The sequence below is a fragment of the Apostichopus japonicus genome, chromosome 6 (genome assembly GCF_037975245.1).
Source record: "Apostichopus japonicus isolate 1M-3 chromosome 6, ASM3797524v1, whole genome shotgun sequence".
In the NCBI taxonomy this organism is placed as follows: Eukaryota; Metazoa; Echinodermata; class Holothuroidea; order Aspidochirotida; family Stichopodidae; genus Apostichopus; species Apostichopus japonicus.
This window is the reverse complement of record NC_092566.1, coordinates 3,964,903-3,987,305: the sequence shown is the minus strand read 5'-3', so window position 1 is coordinate 3,987,305 and position 22,403 is coordinate 3,964,903. Positions and strand designations below refer to the sequence as shown.

The 22,403-nt window shown below is 38.0% G+C and overlaps 1 protein-coding gene across 4 annotated transcripts in view; it reads right to left on the bottom strand.

The window, feature by feature from the left end:
- LOC139968711 (cell division cycle and apoptosis regulator protein 1-like) overlaps window positions 1-22,403 on the bottom strand; it is a 63,170-nt gene that overhangs the window by 4,878 nt on the left and 35,889 nt on the right. For 3 of the 4 annotated variants that reach the window (XM_071973013.1, XM_071973015.1, XM_071973016.1), the window contains exons 5-19: window positions 21,731-21,845; window positions 20,487-20,610; window positions 19,913-20,255; window positions 19,315-19,540; window positions 18,265-18,545; window positions 15,480-15,741; window positions 14,508-14,699; window positions 9,193-9,219; window positions 5,804-6,145; window positions 4,478-4,669; window positions 3,712-4,008; window positions 2,765-2,819; window positions 2,167-2,393; window positions 901-1,045; window positions 125-316 (exon numbers count right to left, since the gene is read on the bottom strand). In XM_071973013.1, the coding sequence (XP_071829114.1) occupies window positions 125-316; window positions 901-1,045; window positions 2,167-2,393; window positions 2,765-2,819; window positions 3,712-4,008; window positions 4,478-4,669; window positions 5,804-6,145; window positions 9,193-9,219; window positions 14,508-14,699; window positions 15,480-15,741; window positions 18,265-18,545; window positions 19,315-19,540; window positions 19,913-20,255; window positions 20,487-20,610; window positions 21,731-21,845 (3,020 nt within the window). The remainder of the gene's footprint in view (window positions 1-124; window positions 317-900; window positions 1,046-2,166; window positions 2,394-2,764; window positions 2,820-3,711; window positions 4,009-4,477; window positions 4,670-5,803; window positions 6,146-9,192; window positions 9,220-14,507; window positions 14,700-15,479; window positions 15,742-18,264; window positions 18,546-19,314; window positions 19,541-19,912; window positions 20,256-20,486; window positions 20,611-21,730; window positions 21,846-22,403) is intronic. The other variant, XM_071973014.1, reaches the window with a different exon arrangement.

Below are 22,403 nucleotides of genomic sequence, written 5' to 3'. Positions count from 1 at the left end.
TTTATTCTCGTCTTGATAGTATATACATGCTTTAACCTTCCACTACTGTTGAATATTTATGACTTTTGAGTGAATCTCATCTACATACAATAGGACCAGCAGTGTTACACCGAAAGTCTCTTACCAGATTCTTTCTGTAATTGATTGATTTTATTCTCGTCTTGTTTTCTCTGATGTTCACTCTTCTTCAACCTGGACATGACACTCGCTAGGTCCACCAGGGCCCCTTGGAAAGTTACCATACCCGTGCCGACGTCCCCGCCAGCTTTCAGCTTCGCTGATTTTACCCGTAGTGATTCCAGCAGGGTCAAATTTCCTGTGGAAAAATTATTAATATATTCCGTTACGCTTTGATATCTTGCAAAAATATTATTGAGTACAATTCATGGAAAAAACACACAAAAAAACAGTGCAAGACAATAAGCTGAAGATTACAGACAAAATTAAGTCACTGCAAGGTCATGAATTTCAAAAGATGTGAACATTATACCTAAAATGTTATAACAAATATAATGCACAAGAAAAAGATGCTGCTATGTCATTGGGTATCAAAGCTTCAATCCTGCTTATATGTTTCACCTACCATGTCTTTGATTGTCATAGTAATTTGAAATCTTTCGAAGAGCCAAGACATTCTTCACTAGAACGCTCTCCTCTACCTGCAAAGTAATCTACCTCTCAATTGCCATGGGTATCCCTATGTGATTAATTGCTTGCTGGGAGAGGTGGGGGTGGGGGGGAGGTGCCAATCAGAAGCCATAGTTCTTTAGAATACCCTGTAACCAAGACCCACACCCCAATTTCATTCGATAGGACCAGAACAGCAAACTATGGGTGTGGAGATTTCATGAGCAATTAGGCATCATTTTATGTACTGAATTTTAAGGTTTTCCATCGTACCTCTGTAAGGTTCTTCCACAGTCGGCCCATTTGTCTCTTCCTTGACTAGAGAGTTTTCATCTTTGTCCTTCTCTCTGATTCCATCAGTCATTTTACGGTAATGCCACGTATCCCTGGACAGCACCTTGTGCATCAGTTTACGGACCTGTGCAAAACCACGCAGAGATAGCTTGTCACTTTGAGAACAGAATCAAATGGGCTAAAAGATGCTAGCATATTCACTTCAAAATGAAGAGTTCATCAACCCCCCCCCCCAATCCCAGCCCCCTTTAAATTTCAAGTCTCTTTATAGAACCATTTTTACAGAGTAAACTTAGATCTCACTTGGTAGTTACCCTGAAATAACTTACTTCATCACAGGCATGCAACACCTAGACAGTACAAACTCTAACATATTCATTGGATACCCCACCTGAAGCAATGAGTCATTTTTGCTTTCCCACCTGTATATATGCATTTGTTTTGTATTGTTAAGATGCTGCCTTCCAGGCTAACTTCCAGATGCAATAGTTGTGCTGTTGTATTTGCAATGAAAACACAGCCTGTATTTAACACACAGCATGACAAATAAACTACTGTCAAATTCAATGAACAATATATATATTATGTATGGACTATTATAAACGACAAATTTTAAGGCATTTGTTTTGTTCTTCAAAATTTTAATTCCTCATGTAAGAAATTGGGGGAAGACCTCATCATAACAAAAGAAAAATTCAAGCAGTTTATTCTAGTGCCATGTCCTGTAACTATATAACTTTTTAACATCCCTACCCTTCCCCCAACCACCATCACCCTGCACATAATCCTGTATCATCACATTCTATGCCTTCTCAGTAACCTTTACATGCATATCCACACCTTCCACTATATCTCCTTACAAACTCCTGTAATGAGTAACTACATTCTCACTTTTAATATACCTTGTTATTTCACTTGGATATCTCAGTGACTACAAAATATGAGCAACAACCAAACAAATATCAAACATACACACGCACAAACATTCAAACATACAAACCGACAAGCATACAAACTAACAAACATACAAAATTCAAACATACAAACCGACAAATATTCAAACTGACAAACATACAAACCGTCACCCATACAAACTAACAAACATACAAAAATTCAAACACACAATTTGACAAAAATTCAAACACACAAACTGACAAACATTCAAACATACACCCATACAAAGTAACAACCATACAAACAGATATCAGCAACAAGCTACTACTCCTACTTTATTCTACTGCTCACCTGAGCCCTCGAAAGGTTAAGACCAAGGCAATTCAATAAATCTTCCAAATCTTTATCCAAGATGAAGCCGCAATGATTCTGGTCAAAGTAGACGCAGGAGAGTAGGAGAGAGGGGTCCAACGTCTCCACTTTTCCTTTTGGTATATTCTCCTGAGATGATGATCTATTTTTAGTTCCTACTTTGTTTCCCTTCTCCTCCTTCTTTTTTTCATCCTTTTTACCATCCTCTGAAAAATGAGCAAAAAAATTCACCAAAAGTGTGTTTTTGAAGAGAAAAATTCATTAATGTAGACAAAATTCCTTGTACACGGACAGATAAAAAGTTTTGGAATTTGAATTTTCTTACGAAAACTGCAGAATATTAAAGCATTGGCATGTGATCAATCATAACACCAAATGTGGGTAACTAATGAGATTTATGGTTGGAAATAACGCTAAGTCACGACATCGTTTGTTTAACAAATCTACAATGTAAATTGCAACGAGGGATTGTTCATAGATGGCAGCACCTGGCAACAGACGGTACATTTATTTATGCACCGACTGGCAACCAAGTGAAACCAGTTATTTTTAATCCACACAGATTTGTATCACTTACCTATTACTGTCGAGTCTTGTTTCTTCTCTTTTCCCTCGTCCTTCTTTTCGTCAGCCTAAGTAACAGAAAAGAAATCAGTAAATAGACAAATCTGGTAACCTGAGAATCATTTACATATTTTTAATTCATTTTGGTAAAGGAATATAAAATGACCTATAAAAATGGTTTTTCAGGAATACAAACAAACAAACAAACAATCATTGCGTCATTTTTGTTGTTGAAAGTTCAAAGTCATTGGAGTAAGGTATAGCAGACTGATGTTATGATACATGTACTGTGTTATGTTATGGTTTATTACTTTGTGTCTTTATTATGTGTTCTCTCATATGATGCCTCCCTTAACCAAATGGTTCTATAATTACTCCCATTTTCAGTCATTGTGTCTCCTAATAGCCACTACCATTCAGGAAGTGCAGGCAAACACATAAGGGTTATGAGTACCAGAAGTTGACAAAAAGTTCAAATGATTTAAATACTCTGTTTCAATAATTAATGCATCAAACTAACAAAATATTTCCTGTTCAAGTGTATTTAACAGTGAGAGAAATTATGCAGCTACTACTGAAAGCTGCTTGCTTCAAGGCGAATTACTCAGAACGACTAATGACGATCATTCTTCACTTGCTAACATCCCTAGTGGATAGAGAGAGTTAAGCTCTCCAAAGAGTTTCTTTTCGTCACAGCTTCAAGGTTAAACAGACCTGACCACAAAATCCCTGCATACCCAAGTGAAACGCTTTACTTTCCCCTGTCCGTACTCTAATACCTCGCCCCCCCCCCCCAGGTGTTGAAACTGCTTCTCTATCACCAAAGTCCGAAGCAATGAAGGAGAGGAAAGCAAGACAGATTAGTGCCAAGCATATGTATGCTTGACATCCGTTTGCATTAACCAATTTTAATCAAACCTGAAGCTCCCCCCCTGCCTGTAAATATGAAACCCATCCTACCTTTGTCTGATCATCTATTTCTTTGTCCTCCACCTTTCTCTTCTTTGTCTTTGGTTCCTCTCCATCTTCTTCCTTCTTCTCCTCTTTCTTCTCCTCTTTCTTCTCCTCTTTCTTCTCTTCCTTCTTCTCGTCTTTTTTCTCCTTCTCGTCTTTCTTGTCCTCTTTCTTCTCCTTTTTATCTTTTTTCTCTTCTTTCTTCTCTTCCTTCTTTTCAGGTGCTTTCAAGATCGCTTGGTAAATGTTAAACGCAAAGTCTCGCTGCAGAAGCTCGTTAAATAATTCTGCAAATAGTGAGACCTGTGGGACGGTGGTTAAAGAAAAGAAGATATGTAGTCTTGGTATCTCTCTCTTCCGCCTTGACCGTTGTCCATCTAACAGAGTACATCTTAGACACCCAAAAACAGCCATTTGACACACAGAGAATACCTTCATGTTTCATGTTTTCAGAAAATCTCACTTTCACATGTGACTACAACAATCAATTTTCAATAAAAAAAGAGCTTGCAAAATAGAGCAATCAAAAGTACAGGCTGTTGTTATTTTCTACTGCCATCGAGAAAAACTTTCTAACCGAACCTTGCCTGGCTAGCAAGGTGCCCAGTTTGTATTGAAATGTTTTGTATGTGATACTATGAACCACAAGACCATTCCATTTGCAGGAAAGGGGAGAGCTATTATTGTTAAAATGTGACCATGTGTTTCTTGAATTCCCCAATGAGTTTGACAAAATTTACAATAACTTTTACATCCAATTTTAGACGCTTACCTCAAAGGAATGTTCTTTGGTGTCCTCTGGCCTATAGTCCAGAAGAACACTGAGGTTAGTAATGGTACACTCAAACTTTCCGCCTTTAGCCGATGCGGATGGATGGACCAGGATTGATGGGGTATCGGGGAGGGTGTACTTTCTCTCCAAGAGCTGCTTCTCTTTCTCTTCTCTCTTCTTCTTCTCTTCAGCCTGAAAAATGAAACCCAGTAAATACGTTGGAATCATGCTTTCCCACCCAAAAAATACTATTTTGTTGCTGAGAAAAACGCTTTTTCAAGATTTTAATAAATATTTATAATAAAGGAATAATTTAGCAGGAATTAGCGTAGCATCTTACTACTAAACTTGGCTATTGAAAGTTGCTATACAGACGAAAATATCTACAGCAGGATTTGCTGTAGACAGAACTACAATGTAGAAAAGACATCATTGAATCTCATGGTGGTTGGTAGAATAACTCTATGAAGCTTTTCTACTGTGCTACTTTACCAACACACAAAAAAGATACCAACGGTCCTACAGTCCGTAGAAAGGCACATGCAGATCTTGGTCAGAAATGCCCTCTTTTTGTGGGAAATAAACAATAAAATGTGCTACCAAGCATTTTACTACTTCATTGGCTTTCACCGGATAGACTCATTTTATGGAATTTATTGCTCTGTCCACGCATGTGATAAAATGAAATATTTCAATGCCTCTGTCTAAAGAGTTTTAGGAGTCACTAAAATTGATCTAGAAGATTTAAAATATAAACCGAGGGACTAGCAGTTAATCTTATTTGCTACATGTATGAAACTGGTGGAGAGATACAGCCAAAGTGTTCTACAGGCCATTTCTTCTTCTCTTCATTTCATGACAATTTGAAGACCATTTATTCTACTTCATTTTCATCAGTGTTGCTGATTCACGCCTCAAGGTTGTTAGAATTTTGGTTGTGTTAAGTGTAAAGGTCTAAATAGGTTTGTCAGTTGAGGGCAGGACCTACTTTTCTTAAGGGCACCATTTCATAATCCCATTGCAGTCAACAATTTATTTGCTCTATCACTATTTATCACACGGCAAATGATGCGTCTCTTGGATGTAATAAAATAAATCAATAAAAAAAAATCAATAAAATACCATATATTAAAGTGCTGTTATCATGAAATAAAACATGCTCAAGAGCACTGTACAAAAGAACCAATACCTGGAATATAAAATTACCAAACTAAAGAAAACCTAAAAGTAATAACAACAGCAGCAATAAAAGTAAAAGATGATATAAACAACAATAAAGAACATAAAAATATAAATATACATAAAAAATGTAAAATAGTCTCTCACCTCCTTCGGATCCAGAGGAGTACCTGCGGCCGGGGGAGTAACTTTCGCAGACACCTCCTCCTTCTCTTCTGTCTTACTACCATTCTCTTGACCTTTGACACTGTCGTCCTCATTGATCTCCTCCACCACCATCATCTCGTTTGTTCCCTCTGCCTCCTCCTGCTCCTGTTCTTGATTTTCCTCCTCTTTCTGTGTGAGCTCCTCGGCTTCGTCTTCTTCCCGTTTGGCAATCTCCTCCTCTTCCTCCTTCTTTATAGCCTTTGTCAACCTCGCAACCAGCTGCGATTTCAAGCCTTTCAAGTTTAATCCCCTACTGTCCAGTTCCTCACGTAGCTCTTGAACCTATTAAAGAAACCAAACAGAGGAAGTACTTGAAGATGTAGCAGTTTGACATTTTTTTTGTTGCGACATATTCCTTCAAAACTTGAGGAATTTTACTATAATATGTACCTTCCAAAGGTTTACACTATCAATTTTTAATATTAAAGGCAACCTACACTGACAGAAATATTTTTTCTGTGGTATAAGTTTACAACATATCGTCCCTACGGGAAGGGGACTGGAAGAGGGGGAGGGGGAGGGAGAGGGAGAGGAAGGGCTGTAAGACTCATATCTGCTCCCAATAGCAAATGTGATACTGTCTTCTCAACTCAGTGTGACACGATTCAACTTGACTGCATGAAAGTGAGAAGTGATTTCATAAATCATCCTTAAAATCAAGGACATCATCAGAGATTCACTATATTCGAGTAAAGGGATAACTGTACAATGTCACACCCTGTTAAACCAGCTGTTAATTTCTCATTCCATCTACAGACGTTTCTTTGTTGGTACTACGTTATCAGTACTCACTATATAGAAGCAGCAGCATGGATTTCATATTATTTTTTTTTAATCTACATTTTCAATGACATGAAATGTTTTGCTACTGAACTTCAGAATGGAGTAACTGCTTAAATAAAGATTACCAACATGAAGAGATTAAACAGTGACTACAATTAACTGACCTACTCTACTATAAGCAAAATGATTTGTACGATGGTACAGAAAACTATATAATATGTGATAATGAGGTGTTTGATATCACAGAAGTACTCTTGTACCCAAGAGTGCAAGTATACTTAGTAACTGAACAAGTAGTAAATTTGTACTCTCGAGCACAATTAAACGCAAAAGTCCAAGTACATAGTGGTACACTGGTACTCTTGAGTGCACTCGAGCATTACGTGATATTGCAACTGCAGTAGTGATTTACTTAACAACCACCAGTCATTATTTGCATTTTGAAAGTGATGAATATTCAATCAATATTCAAATTCATTACACACAGTTGACTGTTGCATAAACTACACATAATAACACCTCTTAATCTGGAGCAAGGTAACATATTCGTGTGACTGCAACAAGAACTTTGATACATCAGTTTGAAGATTTTGTAGCTCCCCCCACCCCCCCCACTACAAAGAGATTTGGGATTGAGAACCATACAAAGATGGCCGATGGTCTACAATCAGACTGTTAATCAGCTTAGTCACTCTTTATTTGAAAAGCGCAACAAGAAACATCGAATAACTGCCTGCTGAACAGAATTGATGCACAGTGTGCAAGTTTTGTTATTATGTCATGATTTCAAAATGAAGTGAAAACACTGTAAGCTAAGGCTATTAAAGTATTCATATTAATCTGAGCAGAAACTGTAACAATTGTAGGCCTATCTTTCCATATCAGAAATGAAATGTAAGATTAGTAGACAGAAAAAAATAAAGCATTCTTTATTTCATAGTATCATTAAGTTATTAACTTTCGATCATAAATCACTACCCATTTCTTGATCAATATCCTAAATATTAGAAAATTCACTTCCCTTTTTCGTTTTTTTTTTGGTTATGTCCAGAAAAACATGCAAAATATCTTGATAGGTTAAAATATTCCAATCAAATTAAAAAAAAAATGGAAAGTGGAATGAGAAAGTCTCTCAAAAATGAAAGAAAAAAGTTTCCATAATTTTAAGTCAGAAAATAAAATGAATGAAACTACATCACAACAATTAACTGAAAACTTGGAACACAATGTGTGTTAAAGTAAGTTAGTAACCATTATAAATTGTAACAAGAAGTATCTTACAATGAGATTTGTTATATGCAATGCAGTTATGAGGATAAGTAGATACAACGTTTATAGGCATTGAAAGCAAGTTTAAATCCTAAGCTTTTTAGTCACATACCCAAAGCCTGTAAACACGAGGAGGTCTTTTTGGTATTTTGATATATGTGATTTGCATTTTAATATCAATATTGATGAAGCTGACAGTACTTCATTTTTATCTTTTCTCTGACAATTATTGATAAAAGAACCATCTCTGACAGAAGTCATTAGTCCTAAAATCAAACTTCAAACCCACTGCAAGTTACACACATCATCGCCACACATGAGTTGACAAAGCAAACGCTTTTTGTATCTCCATGAAGTCAAATCATTTGCTAAACAAATTAATTTCCACTTTTAAAAAAGATATCATGAAGCCTGGACTTGACTACCCAGCAAAAATTTCAACAGGGCAAAAATGTTCAAATTAAATATGAAAAAATCAAGAAAGAGATTGCAATTGAAAACAATAGCTTTTGGAAAACTTTTGCCATTAAAAGCAAACAACATCACAGAACCTCAAATCAGGAGTAAGATATTAAAATGGGAATTTTCAGGCATCAAATACTGTTTCTTTCCTTTTTCTCTGTTTTCTTCATTGACAAGACACAGTTTGTTTCTGTTATGAGTTCAACCTGGTAGCCCATCGATTGGTTTCTACCTGCAAAAGGGCAATCCGCGGGTATCACATGATCTTCAAAGTAACCGAGGCTTCCTAATCTCAATCCAGCGGAAGTCAACACAATACATTCACAAGGTAAGTGTGACTTCATTGTGGAGCACGATAAAGGATGACACCTTTGGTTACTTCATAGATAATGTGATACTCGCAAAATTGTCGTTTCTTCTGGGTATAAACGGAGCAAGGGCTAACCAGATGGAAATTGTAATGTCAATTACCAGACCATTTAAATTACGTGTTTGTAGGGTACCGTTATATTGATTGACCTTACTTATTCCATGAAGTTTGTACACTCACCTGTCAAGCATGCAGCTCTGTAGGTATTACCCTTTTAGAGTGGCGACTGGTGTTGGGATAAAGGGTTGGCCAGGGACAGGGCAAGGAGTGGGCCAGGGAAGGGGGTAAGCCAGGTGAGGGGCACCCTCTATATGGAAGCAACTGCTTCAGGGAAGAAAATTCTTCTGTAAGGTTCAAACAAGAGGGTGCAATGAATGAGTTTGTGATGACAGGAGAATGACATCTCAGATTTAAAAAAAAAAAGAGAAATGTTAACCATACTCACTGTAAGGAAAGGAACAGTTGTGAGACCCTACACAGGGAAGAATAAGGGAAGACATTCATGTTAAACAAATATCCCCAGAATTCCAAAAGACCTTGTGGAGTGAAAATCAGGAAATTTCTAAATTTTCACTCCACAACGAACATGGAACTCAAGCAAAACAGTGGCACGATCTGAAATTTAGTCAAGGGTTGCAAAAATTATCAGAAGAGCATTTTCACAATTCTGCAAGAAACATGACTTTCCTTAAATAATTACACTTTGCGCTTGAGTGGTTGTTTCAGCAAATGACCGCAGTATGTGTCGTGTACAAGTAGTCCCAAATCCAATTTTGTAAACTAGACAGTTTAGTTCAGTGCTGGCAAATCTTCATCACCCATGGCCTAAAGTTCCTGGATTTAAATCAGGAAATTCTTACATTTTGTCAAAGTTAAAGATTAAGAATTTTACAAGTAATGTGTTCCATGCCAAAGTAGGCTGTATGACCTGTATTTTACCAGGGCAACGGTAATGTCAATGATTGCAAATCTCAAATTTTCAGACTTGCAGGAACCAAATCTAGCGAGAAAATCCAGCAAATTTTATATTGCATTTGATTGGTTTAAGGGAATGAGAAGGTGTACAGCTGCATTTTCAATTAACAGTGCTTACAGTTAACTGTAGTTTACTAAGAGACTAGTAAAGTTTTTGAGTTGTACCAGAGAATTTATGGAGCATTCAAATTATTCATTCTAACAGTCTGTCACTAAACACAGTATGGGTCTACTAACGTTAGATTAGATAATACAGCATGAATGACTCTTGCAGTGGGACTGACAGTGATAAGAATTAACACATCAAGTCTTTAGAAGGAATATATGCCAAAGTCATAAGATATTTGGCAGAATTATCAGAAAGTTCAGCTGACACAGCAGACTATATATGATACCCTTTGGAATGCCCCTGAAGACTACTGGAAACTTGATCTGGTATTAACCCTTCATACAAGACATACATGTCAAGTGGATGGGTGGGGTCATTTTACTGGACAACAAACTCACCCAGCATGGAGCATCTTTTATGTACTACCAGCAATAGTATAGAATAGTGGGTTGTCCTACAATTTTATGATGAGAATAACTATTTCAATTGCATTCTTTCTTTTCATCTGGGATTATATTTGTGTGCTGGTACTGGCCTTCATGCTAACGAAGCAACTAGAAGCAACTAGAAGTAAAGACTAAATGTCAAGTGAAAATGAGAAGTGCATTGTACGGGGGCATTTCAATTCTTTGAGATGTATGTGGAGGAGAAAGCCTTTAGCCAGCTGCCTTCAATGGTACATTTTAAAATGCTCTTCCATTTGAACATTATAATAACTCTGTAACTCTATAAAGGTTCTCTATTAAGGATATTGAAACATGGTGTGTGTATATGTTGAAGTGTGGTTGATGATTGGGAATTTATGAGAGGGGTGGAAGAAGAGGCTGGGAAGAAAAATGGGGAGGAGTTAAAAGAGGGGAGGGGTCAATGAGGGATAGGGGGTCAATGAGGAGTAGGGGGTTAAAGAGGGAAGGAATAGAAGGAGAAGAGGTCCATCTCATGAAAACCGGTTGACAATTGGAAGAGGAACATGTAATAGTTCCTACACAGTCACTGAAAACAGTAGTTCTCTAACAGGCCGTTGGCTTCATGAAATAGTAGATTGAAATATGGAACTGTATTTCTTTGTAAACGTTTGTTTAGTCTTTTCTTTTTGCACAGATACTAATGTTTGAAGTTAGGGACACCCTTCAAAAGACCTTTCTTGAAAGGCCTGTTGTGGTAAACCTCTTTTCGTGTGATATAGGCAGCCCAAGGACCATTGATGTATGAATGTATGAATGAAACTACTCATAAGAGGAAGATGTCTTGATAGTAATATCTAAAGACTACTGATGTTATTGGACAATGTATCTTAAAGTGCCAGTGACCTGCTCTGACCTGATGTCTGTACATGGTTATTTGGAAGTGCTGAAACAGAACATGAGCAAAGTTGTTATGAGGTATGCCAATGATGTCTTGAGGTCTGTAGAGGTATGTAGAGGTCTGTAGAGGTCTGTAGAGTCCTGTAGAGGTCTGTAGAGGTCTGTTGAGGTCTACAGACCCTTCAACGTTTGTGGGAGGTATGTACCTTTTACAGTGGAGGGCTTCTACAGACCCATGGACGTTTGTGGGAGGTATGTATCTATACAGTAAAACTAAAAAGCTAGAAAAGGAACTGAGTTTTGAAAACATGCAGGCAACTTTTCAAAAGCATCACTCCTTTAAGCACCTTCAGTTTTCAGCAGGTGTGCTAGCTACCCAAACATTCACCAAACAAAAATTCTCTGGCTCTTTGATAAGACCTCCATGCCATGAAATAGTCGCAGTCCTGGATAGCGATTAGAGAAAAAAGGGGGTTTAACTCTCAGCCTCTTGATTCAGAATGTGCCAATTAAAAGCAAGTTGTGACAGAATGAATCACCAAATTAGGTTCAACCGTAGGATATACCTGAGGAAGGAGGATGCCACCAGTTTTACACTCATATAACACAAGAGTATGTTGCATCTTCTGTGATGTCTTTTTTCCTAAATCCACAGAAAGTACTTGGTTACCTGAATCACTAAAAACATAAATCTTACGAGAAGGAGACTCCAATGGCAATAGTCAATCAAGAATGTTGTTGCTTGTTCCCAGTACAAACCGTGAGTATTAGTATGAGAACTGAAAAACGTACTCTAGTCGATGGACAGACTTGAGAACTATAAGCCTGCTTGCCTTCATCCAAGAGACCGGTGTCAACAGCTACTGCCATAATGAAATGGCCTCCCAAAATTGTCCGGGGGAAAAAGAATAAACCCGAGAAAGATTTAACATTATTAATTGAATTTGCAACCTGATGGTGAACTCATAGATCGTGCAAACTTCCTCCAACAACCCCATAGGTGTATCCAGCAATGCTGAGATACAACCAATCCCAGCAGATCCTTAACAAATCAAAAGAACCAGGAATCAGGAAAGAGAACATTCATTTCCAGGGACGCTGCAGATTAAGTTTCCTCAGAAACTTCAGATGACTTCCATCTTCAAGTATAGAATACACAGTTAGCTTCATGGATGGATGATAAACATGTCTCACTCCATCACGGTTAACCCTAGAAGGAAGAGGATGGCCAAGATAGAGCTGATGATGCTTCAGAGCACAACTGAGGGGTCATAGACAGATGATCCTAGAAGAATGATCCCAGAAGGATAATCCTTGATGGATGAGCTTTCATGGTTGATACCTGCAACTTGTAATTTTTCAACATCTATCACTTTCTTACGATTGGTTTACAATTGGTTATCAAACGATGAGCTCTACAATGAAACCAACCAAACACCTTGGTCATCCATAGTCGCACATAAGATGGTTGAGATTTTTCGGTCATGTAGCAAGACTCCAGGAGGACGCTCCAGCAAAGGTTGCTTTAAGAGAAGCACTGAGACATACTGCTAAACCAGTAGGAAGGCCTGTGACTACCTTGCTTGGAAAAACAAAGTCGCAATTTAAGGACGTTAACATTAACAATTTCGAGGAAGCAATAAAACTTGCGCAAGATCGTGATACGAGGCGGAGGTTAATCACTGAGCATGTCTGACAGACGAAACTCAACTTACTACTTACTACTATCACTTTCTTTCAAGGCCTTATTCTGACAAAAGCCTACTCAAATGGGAACAATGAACACAATGTTTACCAATGACAAGTATGTATGTATTTTTAGATCCTCCTGCAAGCAGGAACTCGTGAAGAAGCCTCGTTGGCTTATCAAAGCCGCAAGCTGACCGAAATCAGTCTCTTACATTCATATTTAACGTCCATGATTATGAATTGTCAATTATCAACAACTCTGTAACTGGACGACATACATTAATCTTGGAGTGACTCGAACCGGGGACCTTATGACAAGTGGAACATCTATACTATAATCACTTGATAAAGTAGCCTGCCTAGGTATACAACGGTAGAGAAACTCTAACGGAGAAATGGCATGCAATAACTTCAAAGGAGAGAAATTCATTCCACACATGTGAAATATTTCAGCAGAGATTAGAATAGCAGATTTCCAGCAGTAAAGTCGTTCTCTAAAATGGAGCAGGATAAAATAGCAGAAACTCATGTAGGGAAAAATTTCAATTTGACAGCAGGCGTCTAACAAAGTGATTTTTGTTAAATCACAAGGGTGTGGAAGATAGACCAAAGGGATATGGTGATATACCCCAGCAACATTAGTGATCAGACTAATTGAAGTCAATGGGCGGGCGGGGGGGGGGGGGGTTGCCAAGGGAGTCATACCTTCAGCTACATGCTTGATAAAAAAATGCGGTAAACAATCAAATCTTGTTAGGTATATATGACCTATCCAACGATTCATTTTCACGATATTGACACTTTTTTGTTGTTACAGAAAACAAATCTTGGCAGGAAATGTGTTATGGCCATTTGGACCTTGACTGCTGTTTTTATTACATGGTCTGTGCATGAAAAGAAACTAGCAATTAACAATTCTATTTTTATTCCAAGGCATTATTGTCCTCAATGGAATCACGTTCTGTCTTTTACATTTCAGGCACTTTACATTTTATTACAATTCTCTAACTTCTTTTATATGATTTAGTTGTTTAACGAACAACTACTCTTTTGGTTCTGTGATTCTCTTTCCATGATTTAAAGTGAACCTCCTGATACATTATGAATATCAACATAACATATTTACAGCAGATGCCAGTAAACTTCAATTTATTTCCCCATTTCATGATTTAGACTGAATTTTAGTGAACCCCATAAACTGGAAGAAAAATAAAAAATGAAATAATAAAAAATGACTTGATTTCCTGTTTGAGCAGCAGATCATAACATTTCAAACAGGTGGGCAGATAAGGGTCAACAACAATAAAAATTGCTCTTAAAAAAGAATTTACTTTCAAATATACGACCTACATACCGATGGAAATGGAAGAAAATTACTCCAGACAAAACGACATGGTTACTTAACCATGGTTACTTAACCATGGTTACTTAACCAGACAAAGGCAATGGTTACTTAATCTAAAATATCCTAATTTTACCATACAACATTGCAAGCTGATCCAACAAATTTACAAAATGTGCCTGTTTTATGCTAGGCAGAAAATACTGTTTTTGTTTCTCTCTTCAGTGGGGATGGGCAGGAGGGGGGTAGAAGTGGGGGAGGGGGGTGTGAGTGTGTATTTTGACTTATCCTAAACACAAAGATTAATTGATAAAAAGACAGAACAAACTTGATTCCCATACTTTCATTGTTTTGGGGTCCAGGTCATTCCAGTGAGTTTTGGGCTCATTTTCAGCTGCATTAGCCTGGTCCTCTTCCATCTCATCCAGGACCTGTTCGCTACTTTCTTCGGTTTTTACCACTGCTTCTTTCTCGACCTGCTCCTCCACCTTGATCTTCACTTTCTCTTCAGTCACAGATTTCTCTTGCTGAGGCTGCAAAAACAGAAAACAGCAGGGGTAGAGTTTAGAAAATGTCCAACGTGTCCAGACTTCTTGTAACTTAAAACATGGGAATTAACACCATAGAAAGAAAATAACAAGTAACCACAACAACTAAAATGCTTGCTCATCTTGTTCTCCCCATTTTGCAGGAGATACAAACAAAATTTGAAAACTATCAATTTCTTTACGGCACTCTGAAATTGTTGTGACTACCTGCCATTACCAAGCTCTCAAAAGCCTTTGAAGGTTTTTTTTTTAAAAACATATTTGAATCATTTTGATGAGTTTGGTTTTTGGTCTCTTTGTGTCCACTTTCGCATCTGGACATTCACAAACATCCATGACATCATGACAGTCTGCTATGGGTTCAAAGGTCAATCCTCACAAAACCCCACATCAAACCTGTAAAAATAGTGCAAAGAAAAGACTCTCCAGAAGAAACAGGCAAAGACACGAAGACAACATAAAGTAGAGAGCGACAGGCCAAGGAAGGAGGTGAAAGTTCGGATGGGTGTTATGCTTTACCTATGTGCCCCCCATGAGGGGGGAGGTGGGGGCGGGATTTATCTTGTGTCTAGGAAAAGTGGAAAATATGTGAAAAATAATGACATCAAATTTCAAAAAAGTAAAGGAACGTAAGAAGTCCAAAAAAAACAAAAAAAATGTAATGAAAAAGGGGAATTTTGTACTCGATAGACAAAATATAAATAAAAAAAAAAACTAAAATTATGACAAGTATAGATTAACAAGTGATGAGAAGAGCAGCAGTGCCTGTTGTTTAGGGATCATCTGTGATGCAACCGATGGGGGCGGAGATACAGCTTCCTTCTTCACTGATGATGATGACGACGACGACGTTGCACTGTACTTGGCCATAAATTTTTTCTTGTAAGATGCTGACAGAGCCTCCCACTCTGTCTTGGTTGGCGTGAGGTTCCACACGTCGGGAACGAAAATAACCACCGTTTCCACACGAGGTTTCAGGCGACCTTTTTGCTCCCCACGGTGGTATCTGATCTCCAGGAAACGATACCTAGTAGGAATTTGAATGGTAAAATTTAATGATAAGGAGTTCCCACTGTACGACACAGTTTGGAAGGGGGGCGGGTGGGTGGGGGTAGGGCAGGCATTCAAGTACAACAATGAAGGCACTGAGCAGACAGGATGCTGTGGACCTCTGTTAACCTTCATCATGCCGATGATTGACCGATTAACTAGTCAAGATCTGTAAAGCCTTTTTCATGGACCTATGAAAATTGCTGTTGCAGGTGATCCCTTGGGCTAAATCTCACAACCTATATCTGCAGATATATGCATTTTCTTTGGTTTGAATAGCAATTTTTAGAAAATGACTATACAAATAGGGTTAATATTAAGACAAACAAAAAAACAAAAAAAAACTTTGAAAATGGGGGAGACGATGTCTACCTACAGTGTTAGGTAAAAATGAGGTCTTTCTGTCTTTTTCCACGTTTGTTTTTGTGCCAAATTTATCTACATATAGAGATTGACAGATGCACAGTGACCTTTGACCTATATTTCAAGAACACAAGAAGAACCAAATGCAACAGGGTAACTGCATAAGCAATATAAAAAAACTAGCATGCTCACGGTGAGTGCTTAAAAATTTAACAAATATTCCTTGCTAGAAATAGTGCCACAGAGACTTTTTTCTCTGTTTTCTTTTTGCTTCTTCTTAGGCCAAAAAAATGTCAGCGACTACATGAATAGGGGTTAGGTGTGGATTAAATTTGTTAAACTGACGGTGAAGCCGATGATACAAATAGAACAAAGAGGGTACTGCATATCAATTGTTAGGGTTCATGCTTTAAACATTCATATTAGACCAGAAATACACTCCTATCACAGACCCTTGTAGTATAAAATCATTAGACAAACAGCATTTTCTTTTCTTTTTGGTGCACAATGAACTGAGCAAATTTATAACATATTAAGCATGCAAAAAAACTACTTCTTTTTGAACTGAGACACATGGATGGAAACTTACCCATGCCCCCCCCCCCCCCCACAAAACACAAAACAAAACCTGATTTTGAATGCCTCTACACCATTTATTCCTAAATCTTGCTCGGGCAGAAATTACCACTGTGTTTTATTCCTTATTGGAATAAGAGTATGTAAATGCCATTGGGAATTAAATTTTAGCCAGTAGAATTGCTTAAAGCACTTGCAATTTTCAGCTGGTGGATTCAATTGTACCATTTTACTGTAGCAGACATAGAAAGCCAACAGGCTTAAGTCAAGGGCCAAAAATGGAGTGAAAAGTTTCTCTCTTTTAAGACTATCATGATTATATGCACTATTCTGTAAAAAGACTTAAATACATCTAAAGTAAGGGAACATTTTCCCATCAATCTTTAAAAGCCTTCTTGTAACTGAATTGCTTGCAAAGCCCAACTAACTGTCTCACTATTTTCATATTTTTTAAGGGGGGAGATGAGGAGAGGGAGGGGTGCAGAATTTGTTGTGGTGGTGGTGGCATGGGCATATTGAATTGTGCTACCTATTAGCATCTACCTACCAAAGAAGAAGTCCCACTAATTAACATACATGTATGTCCGACTATTAAAACTTGATAAGATTAAAAAAATTGGTATTCAGAGACCCACCCAACAGGTTGCACAAGCAAGCGACAGCAAAACACACAACAGCGATTTGTTCAATTTGCTTTCATGCTATAAGGTACCATCTTTGACGCCCACCAACATGCGTTGGTGTTACAAACAGCTAACAGCGGAGGGGGAAGCAATTTAATAACCTCTCCCCTTCCTCTCCCAACCACTTCATAACTTTCCTAGACAAAGAAGTCCTGTAGAACCTGATCCTTAGCTCCTACTGCACAAAATATAGCGGAACACCACATATTGCTACAATATTTTTCAAACCTTTTTAAACCAAACTAATCAGTTTTCACACAATTATTGTGAATTTTCATGCTACAGCATGCATTGTTAAGAGGAAAACGTTCCTTCTACAGCTTGCAACAACAAAGCTCTTGAGCATCAAACGAACCACATAATTAACTGTATTATGTGCTTAGTTAGACCACAACAAGAATAGCTGTGAGACCAATTAAGTCAGAAACTCCTTTTCCTCGAAAACTGCCAAATTTCAACAAGTATGGAGCGAGCCCTGTTAGAGAAAACTATCTCTATCAAACTTTTCAGGAGAAAAAGTCTGTGATCATTCAGCTTGCTTGGCGCCAAGGAAGTTTTGGGTTTCAACTACACCCACACAAACTTTGCTGGATCGTTAAAGGTTAACTTTACGTTGTCAATGAGCAAGTGAAATAGGAAACCATTGTTTCATTTTAAGAGACCAAATACAATGCAAGTTTTAGTTAGAGAGCAAACCCTGTTAATAAGGGAACTCTGAATGAGGCATAGGTTTTAAGCTCATCAAACTAACGAGGAGTTTTGGCAGTAAAAATCGGAGAGAGTGAAATTTGGCGTGTTTAGAAAAACAAGGTTGATCTTCCAATTTTGTTTTTTTCCTTCAAAGTCTCCTTAGCAATTTGAAGCAACTAATGTCTTACCATTGTCCGCAAGCACTTAGGTCAATACCGGCCAATGCCTTAGTTGTTCTTATAGCTGTCCGAATCAGAACACTTTTATCATTAGCTGGATCAGCGCCGTCCAGAGAAGGTGACCAAGGTCCGCCAATGGCCATGACTTCGTTCTTGCCCCTCGACCCGACTAGAAAGCTGAGAATACGAGCTGGATGCTGAAAATTGTCCCTGACGTCGATTGAGTCTTCCACTCTCGCACAGCAGTTCCTGTAAAATTCTTCCTCACTGACACTAGTAAGCAGCATGACCTATCAGGTGATACATTGACAAGAACATTTTTCATGCACCATGTGATTCATCAGCTTCTCTACTCCATTCCTCTATGTGATCATTAAAGAAAAAAATTGTTTTCTCTTTTTTTCCAGTTATATTCTTCAATCTAATTAAAGAGTAGAATATGTTATTGACTTGTGGAAGCAAGAAACATTCAAAAACATCTGTATTTTTATAAAATATGTCTTGCTCCCTGTATGGGTCTCCGTACCAGAACAGAGATAACTGATCAAGCTGAAAAGTTACTCTCAACAATAGTCCAGTTTTGGATACTTATTTCCTATATTTTACAACTTACATACAGTTATTCCAGATCAAATTCAATCTGGCCTTATAAAGCCAGATATAACTGGATATGTAGTTAATCCAGATATACAGATAAAGTTTTATCTGGCCAATTAGCATAAATCACAATACTCAATGTTTCCACAAATATCTCTTAATAACAGTGGAAATGCTGCTGCTGTTTTGCCATAGTCCTCAAAGAACCGTCGGCATTCTCTTGCTTGTGTATATACAAGAGAATTATAGACTAATAATCCGCTGGGTCGTCACTCCGCTACGGATGCAGCTGGCCGGAACATACTATCATGTACAACCGCCCTTTACTACACGTACACCTACTGCTGGTGCTGCTGCATGCCTTCAATACCGTAGAAACCTTAGAACATCAACGCCATTTCCGCCATGCAGACAGTGGAAATATGTGACAACAAATGTATACATTACATTACCAACCCCTACCTTAGCAGAGAACTGGTAACTGATATCTGGAGGCTCCAAAACTGCATTGTTTTTCGATATTGGCTCAACGTCTTTTGGCATCATGTGGAAACCACAGGGATGGGCTGTGTTGAAAGGACGGCCCAGGGGGAATGCATCTTGATACGAGCAACCGGCCAAGAAGAAGTCGCTTGGTATATACAGATTTGTGTAACGCTTTCGCAACTCCAGTACGTTAGCATTTGAACTGGAAGAGAAAACATTGGAAATCTATATTACAAGACAGTCTACATCGATATCTTTCAGGAGAGTGATGCTGGAATATGGTAAGCAGTTAAAGAATCTTACAATATCTAACTCCAAAGCAAAACCATGAAAAGATAAAATTCTAGGTAACAATATGCCTGGACCAGTTCACACACTATAAGGCACATTACTCTTGCTGTATGGTACCAATACCTGTCTCAATAGATAAAAATATATCAAATAAATATTTTAACCCTAACCCCCCCCCGCATTCTGGCAAATCCATAGCACAACTTCAACAATAATATTCAGTATTCTATTGGGCAGAAACTAGATTGCTTTCTCTGAATGACATAAACAAATTTGTACTCACATATCTAATGGAAACCTTGGAACCTGAACGACGTATCTGGGGGCAGACTTCCTAGCTCTTTTTGGTGATCTACGGGGGGACCTGGAGCGAATCTTTACGGGCGAACGATCTCTCTCTTTCTCACGTTCTTTCTCCTTCCTCTCTTGCTCACGGTGTTCTCGTTCTCGCTGTTCTCTCTTACGGTCTCTATTGTCCCTCTCCTGTTGCTCTCTGATCCTCTCTCGCTCCCTCTCTTCCCTCTCTCTGTTTCTATCTATCCTCCTACGGTCGGTGTCATTTCGACGATTGGAAATCGAGTTCAGGGCAGCTTGCGGAGGATTGCCAAGAATACCTTGTTGCTGATCTACAGATTGAACACATATTGAGAAAGGAAAAAACTTAAAACAGAAAAACAACCACAACGGCAAGATGGAAACAGGAAAACTATACAATAATTCTAATTATTACATTGAGATATATACAGCAGAAAAGTCTGAGGTCATAACAGGAGGAAAAACAGAAATGCCAATCTTACATTTTTACGTTCTGCTGTATCAGTAATAATCAAATAGTTATATAATGTATGCATACTTACTATGCATGCCCATACCCATTAGAGGTGGTGGGGGGTTCATCCCTCCGGACTGTTGTTGAACCATCTGGTTGATACCCACTGCACTCAACTGCTGAGCAGTAAGGTTGCTCCCTGAAGGTGGAACCTGTGTGAAAGAAGACCAGGTAGGTCAGAAATGGTTGGTTTTCTCCTTATTACATAAATTATAGAAAAATCCAAACCCTGGATCTGGTTTGGGTATTTATGAACGACAATACTTACCTGTATTCAATCCACTTATGCACTCCAATCAAATGTTAACCTAACCAAACTGGTAAAGTCCATAACATTGTGAAGACCTAGACATGTTTATATTCATCTTGGATTTCCAGATCTACAGGAGTCATACTGGTCTCAACTTCATGGAGGGAATTGCAGTTTTTAGGTGAATCCTTGTCAATTTCCATCACCTATCTCTCTGATTTGGTTGGCTTTTTTAATCATTATTACATAAATTATAGAAATATCCAAAACCTGGATCTTGTTTGGGTATTTATGAACGACAATACTTACCTGTATTCAATCCACTTATGCACTCCAATCAAATGCAAACCTAACCAAACTGGTAAAGTCCATAACATTGTGAAGACCTACACATGTTAATATTCATCTTGGATTTCCATCTACAGGAGTCATACTGGTCTCAACTTCATGGAGGGAATTGCAGTTTTTAGGAGAATCCTTGTCAATTTTCATCCCCTATCTTTCCGATTCGTTGGCTTTTTTAATCATTACATAGATAGAAACAAACTTATTAATAGCAAGTTTGTAGGAGAATCCTTGTCAATTTTCATAACCTATCTCGCCGATTTGGTTGGCTTTTTTAATCATTACATCCATAGAAACAAACTTATTCATAGCAATAAGAGTATTGTTTTCCTGTTAAGGCAAATTGGCTTATGTTAGGCAAAATGTCTTCTGCCACAAGAATACTTGAGTAACAATGATATTTCAAATTGTATGTTGGTATCGTTTCCCACATTATCATCGGAAACGGTGCCTAAATACCTCAAGAGAGTATATATGTTACTATTACCAAGCAATTTCACAAGACTTGTCATACACCAATGTCTACACTTTCAATAGCAGGCCTAGCTAACGTTGTGTATAAAAATGTTTTTGGTGGGGACAAGCCAACAACAATATTCTTCCTGTGTGATATTGCAAATTGTTGAAAAAAAGTTCCCACCTGCAAATTCTTTGAATAAATATTTGCAAACTCTTACCTGGTTTGGAAGAGGTTGCACACGAGTAGCATTCCACTTGAAAGGCATATTGGGGTTAAATGTGGCTTCCACCAAGACCTTTTCCCCTACTTTTGGCATGACACCTTTAACAGTGCTGTAAAAGAAAAAGTTGGAACGTTTGTGAAAACACATCATGCCTCCCTCCAAACGTTCAGGATTGCTAAAGATATTAAACAGCATATTGTGACAAATGCTCTCCAACTTTCCATCAAGTTACGGATCTACCTATGATGATACAGTCAGTTTGAAAAAGCCAGACAAAATTCAACTATACTTTGATATGCCTGCCATCTATTCAATATAACACATTTATCAATTTTACATTTTATTACTTCAATTTTGGGACATGCAAAAATCTCAAGATTTTGGAAGTTGATTTAAGTTGCACAAACTTGTAGACTTGATTGAGAGATGAACACTCTGTGATCATTGTATTATTGTTGCTTAAACCTTTGTTCTGTATTCTTATCATCAGGTATCCCTGTCAACATGACCCAGTTTTAACTAAATTACCACACCTGGTTGGCCTAGCTCTGACAGTCACACTGTGATAACAGCGTCACCTAGGTATCAGCTGCCACACCATGTTCTTTAAGCAGACCAATATATCATGTTTACACACCAATCAATCCTAGAAGGTTAGTATGTATCC